Source organism: Aythya ferina, assembly GCF_964211825.1.
Source record: "Aythya ferina genome assembly, chromosome: 4".
In the NCBI taxonomy this organism is placed as follows: domain Eukaryota; kingdom Metazoa; phylum Chordata; class Aves; order Anseriformes; family Anatidae; genus Aythya; species Aythya ferina.
The window spans coordinates 51,453,735-51,464,035 of record NC_140300.1 but is presented as its reverse complement, the minus strand read 5'-3'; the positions used below and the strand labels follow the sequence as shown (position 1 = coordinate 51,464,035).

The following is a 10,301-nucleotide window of genomic DNA, read 5'->3' as shown; positions in this document are numbered from 1 at the left end:
CTGCTTCACTTGGATCGCCCTAGGGGAGGCAAGCTACGGCTCTCTGAGCCCAGCAGGAAAGGGAGTAGCGCATGTACATGTACCTGTCCACAGGCACAAACTTCTGGAGGATGACGTTAATCGTGAGCTCCTCGTGATGGCGGGCCAGGATCAGCACCGCATGGTGCACGAAGTACATGAACGAGGTCTCCCACATGGACTGTGTGCAGGTGTGCAGGATGGAGAGGATTCGTCGCACCTGAAAGAAGCAGGGGAGAAAGAACGTCTGGGCACGTCCTGGCTTCTACGGGAACATGGACGTTCAGCCCATGAGCCACACCTGCTCCCTTGCCACGCTTTCACGCTCTAAGGCGAAATTTCACCCCTAGCACCCTGCCCAAGCCCTGCCTCTGCACCGAGTGCTTCTTTAGCACAGCAACGGCAAGATGTGTGGTGCGACAGCCAAAGCGAGAAAGTCCAAGTCATGGACAAAGGTCTCTTACGTCTGGACGAATGTCCTTTCCACATGTCTCCAGAAAGGTGAGCATCCAGTTGCCTGCAGCACGCACGCGGCTTCCTCTGGCACGCCGGAAGGGCTCCTTGATGGCATTCATGAAGTCTGTGGCCTGTTCTTTGGGGAAGTTTTTGCAGACGATCTGGAAAGTTGCAAGGAACAGGAGAGATCCTGTCACGGCTTTGCTCCAGCTCTTCAGGACATAATGCAAGCTTGAGGGCACTCTTTACCTCTGCAATTTGGATGGAAGTCTGGAGCTGCTGAGATGCGTCGCTGCGAGCACTCAGCCCCTCACACAAGCTCGCAGGGTCGTCTGTCTCCAAAACCCTGTTCGTGGCCTTGGCTGGAACGAGCACGGGGAGAAAAGGGGAGTCACACTTCGGGAAACTGAACTTCCCTTCCCAGCCTCTGCTGAAGGGGGACCAGGGGCCAGGGGAGTCAGTCTTGAACTCGGTGCAGCGGGATGTCCCTTGCCAGGTTCTGCCGCTGAGAAAGCCTGGGCTGCACAGAAAAGACCCTTCTTTTCCCTGGAGGTGCTTGTTTCAGGGGCTGCAGGCCTCTGCTGTCAGCAGCAGGGGTGGCCCTGAGTTCCCCTGGCTGCAGGAAACGCTGCTGGCAGGTGGCCCTGGGTGGCCCTCTGCCAGGATCCCTCCCCAGGTGGCTGGGGAGGTGGAGGACGAACAGGGTGGGGACAGGACAGCAGCCGAGCACCGTGCCTCTCCTTTCCCTCCTGGTGGCAGGGCCCAGCCCCCGCGATCCTGGTAGGGCCAGGCGGGGCAGAGGGCCGGCAGGCGCCTGCTCTACTCACACTCACCTTGAATGTGGAGAAGGGAGCTGAGGCAGGCAGCGGCCAGCTGGCAGGAGCTGGTCGTGGGCTCACAGGTCAGAGGCCCCAGCAATCCCGCCAAGGCGCCAAACGGCAGGTAGGCACCTCTTGTCTGCAGGGGCGAGAGGAAGAACAAGGGCTGTAGGTGGCCCCAGCACTCCCTTGTGTCTCCCACCCGCGCCCTGCTCAGGCCAGGACTGGGCAGAGGGGCCTCCCCATAGCGCTGTGCTGGGGGACCCAACAGCCCGTGCACAGCTGGGCAGAGCTGCCCTGCCAGGCCCCCTTCCGGGTGGTTGGGGAGGGAGCAGGGGGCACACGGTGGGCATCCTTCCTCACCTGAAAAGCGACTCCATCTCTGCAGTCCTCCAGCAGCTGGGCGCAGACCTGCAGGGCCCTCTTGCACACCCACGGATTGTCCGAGGAGAGCCAGAACCACAGGACCTGGGGCAGAGCAGCTCTGTCTCCCAAGGGCCATCTTTCCCTTCCCGCCATTCCTCTCCATTTCCCTCCCTTCCTGGCACTTTCCTTGAGGGTTCTGCCCTGCGGCACTGCCCCACTCTCTTCAGACACACCTGCTCCCACCCAGGAGCTTTTCCCTGCAGCCAGCCAGCCAGGGGCCGCCTCTTGGCTTTCCCCCCTGCAGGGCCCACTTCTTTGCCTCCCCGAGCTCACAGTCACCTGGCATGGCAGCAGGAGGTTCCTGCTCCTCTGCTAATTCCCCAGGGGCCCCAGAACTCGCAGGGTCCCCACTGGTGACAGGAGGGATGCTTGCCCCATCACCCCATGGATACTCACGTCGACGATGTCTACCAAGTCGACAGGGCTTGGCTTTGTCTTGAGCAGGACTGCCATGAGCCGGCCCAGAGCCTTCGTGGCCATGTGCAGGGACTGAAAGCGCAGGAGAGGGACGGAGATGCAGGATCACGGCTGCTGCCAGCACACAGCTTGTGCTGGGGAGGGGTCCTGACCGAGAGGTGGGCAGGGAAGGGAGAGCAAGTTACCTGGAGCTGCAGCACTGCCTGCTCTGTGTTCCCAATCTCCCCAATCTGCTCAGCCGCTGAAGGAAGTGGCAGGATGGCCCGGCAGCAGTCAGACAGCAGGCTGCAAATTTCCGTGCTGCTGAAAGAGATCTCCAGCTTGCTGGCAAGGGGAAAAAGGAAGACGAGGAAAGAAAAAAATAAAGAAAAAGAGGAGTTACTAGCGCTCTCCAGAGAGGGTCAAATGGCATCTGGGCTTGTCCTCATCGACAGCCCCAAATCCAGCCAGCCTAGTATGTGGCAGTGAGTGCTGCTCTTTGGGAACTCCCCGACAGGAGGAACGTCATCCCGCCTCACAGCCCCCGCCGCTCCTCGCTCTTACCTCCACTGCTCCAGGGCCAGAATCACCTTCAGGTGCAGTGACGTTGCCGGGAAGACCCAGACAGTCGTCTTCATCAAGTTCTGCAAGTCCCACCCAGAAATTTGCAAAGTGGGCATTGGGCACAGGAGAGCTCTTGCACCCTGCCCGGGGATGGGCACTACTGCCAGACACTGGGCACTCACCTGCAGGATCAGCAGCAGCTTGTGCTTCAGGACAGGATGGAAGCTGCCCAAGTTACCCACACCTTGGATGGCACGGCCGACCTCAAGGATGCTCTGCACCATGGCAAGATTTGTCTGCAAGTTCTGGGGCCCAAGAGAGAAGAAAACACTTGGAACTGGAGGAACTGGAGGAAGGGCCATGGGCTGCAAGAGGAACATGTGCACGCGGGGGCAATCTAGGGGAAGGGCTTGGATCTTCGTGCTGGGACAAACCATTCCTCGGGGGACCTTTAGAAAGAGACGGCCCGTCTCAGTGTGCCCTAGCACGGAGGGATTGGAGCTGGGGCACCCAGCATCCCTGCCCCTGCACGCCCCGAGCTCTCACCTGGCTGCTGGAGACGGAGAGCAGCAGGATGTTGCCCGCGATGTCTGCCTCCACGTCAGCGAGCAGCTGTTCCTTGGAGGCACGCAGTGCCATGCTGCTGTGGGCGAGCATGACAGCACTGCAAGTGGCCTCAGCTCTCCTGCTGGCCTGGGTCATCTGCGTTGCAAGAGATGCTGTGAGACGTCCGCCCGATGGCCCCCCACACCCCACGATGTCCCCTCCCCTGGGATCCCGAGGCAGGAGCTGCCCTGCCCCTGCACCAGCTTCTTCTTTCCCCGGGCACGTCCTGGCAGCTCCTCAAGCTGCTCCCCCAGCTCTCGGTGAGCTCTGGGGCCAGGAGCTGTTCCGAGCCTGCAGCTTGGGCGCTCGCACAGGGCTGGGCCAGAAGGGCACAGCCTCTGTCACGGTGCAGAAGTGAGAAGCAGGTGGAAGAAAGCCAGGGAGTGAAACCCCAAACACCTCACCTGCCTGCGTCTGGAAACCCTAAAGCTCCGGCCACTGCACGAGGTGGCAGCAAATGTTGTTAATGTCTCCAAGACCAGGCGGAAGTGGCTGTCGGCGGCTTGGCAGACGAGAGAAATGATTCCCTGCAACAAAAGACCGAGGGACAGTTGGCACAGGCCCAGGCGTTCAGTCATGGCCAGCCACAGTGGTGGGCAGCGATGAGGAGCTGGAAAAGGCCTGGATCAGGGCCGGGAGAAGCCCTTTCCCCCAGGGACAGAGCAGGGAAGCTCACCTGGGCCTCAGAGGGCTCCTCAGGTTGTGCTTTTGTCAGATGTTGCAGCAGGTTCTCTTGGACATGTGGGAGTTCCTGACAAGCTCCCAGCGTCGTCCCAAGAGCCTTGTACAGGAAAGCCTGCAAGGGAAAAAGCCGAGCCCGAGATGCAGCAACAGCCTGGCATGCTGCAACGGGGCCAGAGCAGGACAGGCGCCAGTGCACGGGGAGCAGCCAAGCCCGGACGAAGGGATGGGCTTTAGCCAGCCCCGCTCAGCACGGAGGGAAAGGCCGTGGGGGGCAAGGGCTGGGGAAGCAGCGCAGACAGCCCTCGTGGGCAGAGCACCGCCTGCAGCCCCAGCCCCAGCCCCAGCCCCGCATGTGGGCGGGGGCCCCGTGGCTGTGCTGCCAGGGGAGAGCCAGGCAGGGAACCAACCTTCTCCCCAGAGCTGCTGGGAGAGCTGTCCAGCCGCTGGCTCAGCGCACAGCTCAGGCGCTTGGTCCAGGCATCGTCCCCGATGGTTTCCAGGGATGCCCTCAGGAACTGCAGGAGAGAACAGGAGAGGAAGCGAATGCTTCTTGGCCTTTGACAAGCAGGAAGAGGCAGCGCCAAGGCACACGGCCACGCCAGAGTGGCATTCCATGAGAGCTGTGGCCCGTGTGAGAAGGGAGAGACTCCTCGAGGCAGGCAGGAGGAGGCGCGGGGTGCCTAGGAAACACCCCTACCAGCTGGGGAAGTCCACCTCTATATGCTACGCTTCCCAAGGCTGCAGTACCTGAAGCAGACGGCGCTCCCACTCGGCAGAGTCTGGGATGTTCCCCTTTCCTCCTAGAAAGTCGGCAGAAGAAAAAAAACCTTGCTTGGGACCAAGCCACAAAAGAAGAGCTGCTGCAAAGCTGGCCTGGCCCAGGGAAGCTGGTGGCTGCACCCGCTCCAGAGGCAGCCGTCTGTCCGTCCCTCCCCACAAGCACCGCCCCAGCAGGGCCATGGAGGTGCCACCAGGACCAGCATGCTGTCCAAGGGGACGGGAAGGGCCCCATCCATGCGCCGGGACGAATGGATCGCTGTGGGACCGCTCCCCCTAGCTTCAGTGCTGGCTCCCTGGCAGGGAAACGGCAGCAGAACAAGCACCGGGCACCAGGCGGGGACTCCCCTTAGCCATGCTGGGAAGCTGACTTGCCATGCCCTCCCTCCCCCTCCCCACCAGCACTTTACCTTGGAGGTACTGCAGCAGCAGGGGAATCTCGGTGTTCCACGTGGCCCCCACAGCTCCGTGGATCCTGCTGTGGAGGCTCTGCATCACCACCAAGGCAGCAGCTTGGAGTTCGCTGCCCGCAAAAGGAGACCCCGCCACCACCTGAGTACAGAGAGCAGAGAAGCAGGGTCGCTTCTGCCGCACGAGCCGCGACTTCTCCCCTGAAGGAAGCAGCTCGGCGCTAGCCCGGCTGCTCCCTCCCCAGGGCTCTTGGCAGCAGCCTCGAAAGCATCGCTGCCCCGGCCTCTCTGGATGTCGCTGCCCTGTCCTGAAAAAAACTCTTTTGTTCCCTGGGGGCCCCACTACTCACCAGCAGGCGAGCCAGCAAGTTCTGTGGAGTCAGCGTTGTCTCTGCGGGGAGAAAGAAATGCTGGGTGAGATGCCGAGCCACACCGTGCCCTGCCACGCTGACGTCCCTGCAGGACGCAGACACGGAGCTCAGCAGAGCTCACTGGGGGAGTTGCTACTCCTACCTTGCAACAGGGAGTTGAGGACGTCGGGATCCAGCTCTTGATGATCACGCCCTGCTGTTAGCTCATTTGTCTCAGCCAGGGCGCGGAGACAGTGCGAGAGGGGGATCAGCATGCCCGTGTACTTGGCTGGCATCACATACATCAGCAGCCTCGGCCACAGGAGCTGTAGGCAATGAGACAACTCAGCCCGTCAGCACTTCTGTCTCAGCTCAGAGCTGGGGAGGATGGTGTGCATCTCCCGGAGCACTTCAGAGCATGCTGTGGGAGAGCTTTCAGGTGTGCAAAGGGCTCTAGGAACAAATGGCCTGAAGAGAGGAGAGGAGCAGCAGCAGGACAGAGCAGGACTTACTTTGGCCATCCCTCTCACAGAGATGTCCAGGGACCCCAGGACGTCCATGCACAGCCCTTGGAGACCTCCTTCTTCCTGGGCTTCCTGGGCAGACAGGAGTCCTGCAGCCTGCAAGACAACATTGGGAACCCCCCGCTTGCTCTCAGTTCCTGCCCCAGAAGGCTCAGGCGTGGCCCCAGCAGGCTCCCACGCCAGCCTCCTGGCAGCACATCTCCCCAGGGAAGATGCTGCATGCTGTCCTTACCCTTCTGCTCGAGCTCTGGCTGAACTCGCTGAAGATGTATCCCACAACGTCCCATGCTGAGCAGCTGTGGACATTGGCACTGAGCAGATCCCTGATGAAGTGTAGAACTGCCCTCCTCACCTGCCAGGGGTCAAGCATGGTTAGCACAGGGACATGGGGACCTGCCCATGCTGGCAGCGGCATCACCTCTCGCCGTCAGCCCTCCCTCCAGTAAACACGAAGGAGCGGGGCAATGGCTGTCTAGGTCAGAGCCCTTCTAGTCCAGCCTTGCCAGGCTCTGCCTCTGCCCTGAGGGAAAAGGTTTCTCTCCCACCCCGACCCCGATGGCACAGTCCCTTCCCAAAGCAGCTCACCCGGATGCTGGGGTCCCTGCACACACACTTGACAGCCTCCACCACCTGGGGCAGCTTCTCTGCCATCGCGGGCTCTGCAAGAGATGCAGTGAGGCATGCGTGGAGGCACAGCCCAGCGGGCAGAAGAGAGCCCTCCGAGCCCTGACCCCGCAGTACTGACCGTCACAGCGTGCCAGAGCACCGAGCAGACCCAGGGCTGCCACGCGCATGGCCTCCCTCTCGTGGCCCAGCTGGGACTCCAGGAACAGGATCGTCTCCTCTGGGCAGATCCGAGCTGTGGGGAGGAAATCCCATCCTGCATTAGCAAGCAGCTTACACCCAGTTCTGAGCTTTGGGAGAGAGCTGCCAGGACACCACGGGGCATCGCCACGTCTCCTCTCCTTACCTTGCAGCAGGATGCACTGGGTCAGCTCTGCCTTATGGTCCTGGCTGTGCTCTTTGCGGTCAGCAGTGAGCTGTGGGAACAAGGTCCGTTGGAGAAAGCCCCGGCAGCATTGAGAGGGACCGAAAAGAAACAGCGCTGCCAGCTCTCATCTCCCTGGGCACTCGTGGCAAGAGGACCCCCAGCCAAAACCCAGCCCACCCCACAGTGGCCCCAGGGACACACGCACAGGTCTGGAGCACGCAGGAGCCACCCAGGAGCCACGGCTGAGCAGCATTCAAAGACTCTGGAGTCCTCCCGAGACTCAGCCAAGAGGGAATTGCTGTGGCTGTGTGGCTTCAGGCTCCCCTTACCTCGCTGCACACGACACTGCTGATGGCAAGACACTTGCCCTTGGGGATGGGGATGTGAACTTGCTCCAAGGCCTCCAGGAAATAAAGGAGGCTCTGCAAGAGAACAGGAGAGGAAGAAAGGCCCGAAGCCATGTCAAGCCACTTGCGAATGGAGAAACTGTGCACAGCAGCAGAGCTCCCCGTGCAAACAGCCCCCAGGGAGGTGGGAGCAAAGCCTCCCATCTCCCAGAGGTGGGCCCCACTGACTCTTGGCTCCCTCCTGGCCCCATCACGGTTGCTCTTCCCTTGCCTGAAGAGCCTCGGAAGCCTCGGATTGACCTCCCTGTTGCACGTTTCTCTAAGGGGAGCTCCCTGGCTCCTCCCTGCATGCCACAGATCTCTGAGCCCTCGTGCCACTTGCACAGACCCCACGTCCGTGCCAGGCCCTGTGCCACACCTCACCTTGGTCACCCTGGAGGAGTCTTGGACCATCCGATACTGGCGCAGGAGCCAGAGGAGCTGCTCCCAGACATGCTCCCGGTGCTCCTCCTTGTGCAGGAGGACACGCATCAAGGGAGTCATGGCCCCGATGACAGCTTGTTTGTCCTGGAGAGGAACCGGGGAGGCCCAGCGTCAAAGGCTGAAGGTCTGCCCTGCCCACAGAGAGGACTTCCCCTTGCCCTTTTTCCCTCCCTCTCCCTCTGCCTCCCCCTTCCCATTCCCCTCTCCCTTCTGCCCTGCAGGAGATGGGCTTGCTCTGGAGGGCAGAGAGGTTTTCCCCACCCCTCACCCCCCGCCCTGCCTGCCCAAATGCCGTGGGCTTCAGCTGCTTCCCCACAGGGAGCCCCCAGCCTCAGGCACAGAGCCAGTGTGGGGCCTTTTGCAGCCAGCCCGCTGGGCACAGACAGAGGCACAGGCACAGGGGACATCCCTGCTGCCGTCCCCAGCTGGGAAAGCAGCACTTCTCACCTCTTCCTCCTGGCACTCCAGCCAGTTCCTTGCCACAGAGCAGAACACCTGGGAAAGGTTTTCGTAGAGCTGCTCCTTCTCCGTAGCAGGCAAGGAGCATCCTTTCCAGGTGCAGATGTAAACGTTGACCACTTTGGCCCACTGCTCCAGAGCTGCACAAAGAGAAGAGAAAAAGGAGCCTGGAGCAGGGAAGGGAGCAGCACCCCCGCCAGCCTGCTGGAAGCACAGGTCATTCAGATCAGGAGCAGATCTAGGTTCGAGGGCAAGTTGTGTGCTCCAGGTGTCTCAATGACAACGCCACGCCGTTTCTGTCCTCCACATGACACCTTCTCCTCACAGGCTCCAGCATTTTCCTCTGCAACCCCTGCCCTTCTCTTCCCCAGCTTTTGCCCATCAGGGCACATGAACCTGGTAGGAAAGCCCAGGAAGGCAGCAAAGGGACCCAGGAGTTCCTGGGCACCTTCACCTCCAGCCCACAGAAACCTTCACCCACCCTTTCCAGGTGCCCCCAATGCTTTGGGATGGCCCAGGGCTGGCAGCACTGTGGGCTCAGGCCTGCCATGCCCGCTCTGAGACCAGAGCGAGGTGCCAGGGGCTGCTCTGCCCCTGCCCCTGCCCAGGGTCCACTCACCACCGCAGGCAGCACGCAGGATCCGGCCGCTCCCTAACTGGCCCGCCACGGTGCGCAGGCCCAACAGCACCACGCGCATGAAGGGGATGCACTGCAGGGCTGCGAAGAGAACGGAGAGTGGCCACGGTCAGAGCCCCCAGCCGGCACTGGCAGCGAGGGAGGAGGCGCTGCAGCCACAGTGCCCCCCAGCTCAGCACGGCTTGCGTGGAGAGGGGAAGGATCCCTTTCTATCCCAGCTCTCCCAGCCTGGCCCAAAGCGGGAGGGAGGATGGCGGTGCTGGACCATACCGTTGGTGCTGAGGAGTTTGCCCACAGTGATGAGCACGAACTCCTTGGAGATCTTCCCTGGGGCATTCAGCTGGGCCAGGAGCTCGGCTAGCACAAAGCTGAAGTGGGAGCGGGCCAGAGCCACCAGGACGTCACTGGCAGCCATCTTCGTGTCTTCCGTCACGCCCTGAAAAAGAGGCTCAGGTGAATTGTCCCCCGGGAGACAGGCTGAGTGAGGTACTTGGACGGGCTGAACAGCTGCAGGTGCCGGAGCACTGGCACAGAGACACTGTGGGGGCTCCTCTGTGGAGATCTTCAGAAGCCGCCTGGCTACTGGGCTTCAGCTCGAATGGACTTTGTGTGCTGGAGGCACTGGGGAGATGGCCCCTACTCCCCCACAACATCCCTTGGGGACAGCTGTGCCTGGGGCTGGGCGGCTGCCACCTCTGCTCCCCTGGGGAAGGAAGGTGAGCAGCTCCCCAGCTGTTGCTCCCCGCCTCGCCCAGGCAGGCTTCTCCCCAGCCCCTTGATCCCTCAGGGCCACTCTGGTGGGCCCCAAGGCCAGAAAAACCTGTCTGTGCTGCTCCGCATTGCCCTCAAATGCCTGGCAGGCTGCTCTCATCGCCTTCCAAGAGCACCATCTCACCTGCTCAGCTGTCAGGTCACAGGACACCGCTGCTAGCAGCCGGTTGACCACACCACACTGCAGGCGGCTGTCATCTCCCCACAAGACGTTCTCCAGCTCGCAGTAGGTCTGCGCTCTGTCACCCTGGGAACAGACCAGCATAGGGATCAGTTGCACTTGCTTTGCTCCTCTTGCCAGCGCGCCGCCAGCTGCCCGCCCTCGCTCTGCAGAGCCTAGGGATGTGCTGCTGGGGCTGGGAAGCTGCAATAGGGACACAAAGCCCCTGGCCTCTGGGCTTGGGCACCCATGGGACCTTGGGATGGGGCCCGGGAAAATGACTGCTCCTTGAGAAGCTCCAGACTGGGCACTGCCCTGTGCCGGGGCTTCTGGACGAGAAAACCAAGAGGGCAGAGGTGCCGCCAGGCACAGGCTCCCCCTGCTCCCCCAGGGAACCCCGCTGCATCATGGTGGGGAGCCCCCA

At 61.8% G+C, this 10,301-nt stretch overlaps 1 protein-coding gene across 1 annotated transcript; it reads right to left on the bottom strand.

Annotated features, from left to right (window-relative positions):
* Positions 1 to 311: 311 nt before the first annotated feature.
* On the bottom strand, positions 312 to 9,943 carry LOC311435587 (maestro heat-like repeat-containing protein family member 2B). The gene is made up of 26 exons (XM_084516766.1): positions 9,842 to 9,943; positions 9,217 to 9,382; positions 8,929 to 9,027; positions 8,298 to 8,449; positions 7,791 to 7,934; positions 7,350 to 7,442; positions 7,000 to 7,069; positions 6,775 to 6,888; positions 6,615 to 6,688; positions 6,262 to 6,381; positions 6,018 to 6,125; positions 5,669 to 5,831; positions 5,506 to 5,546; positions 5,156 to 5,297; positions 4,716 to 4,768; positions 4,376 to 4,483; positions 3,961 to 4,080; positions 3,689 to 3,811; positions 3,225 to 3,380; positions 2,679 to 2,983; positions 2,321 to 2,459; positions 2,115 to 2,207; positions 1,656 to 1,760; positions 1,308 to 1,431; positions 724 to 836; positions 312 to 635 (listed from the first exon to the last, which is right to left on the bottom strand). The coding sequence occupies exons 2-26, from the start codon at positions 9,359 to 9,361 to the stop codon at positions 462 to 464; spliced, it is 3,078 nt and encodes a 1,025-aa protein (XP_084372892.1). The 5' UTR covers positions 9,362 to 9,382; positions 9,842 to 9,943; the 3' UTR covers positions 312 to 461.
* Positions 9,944 to 10,301: the final 358 nt, after the last annotated feature.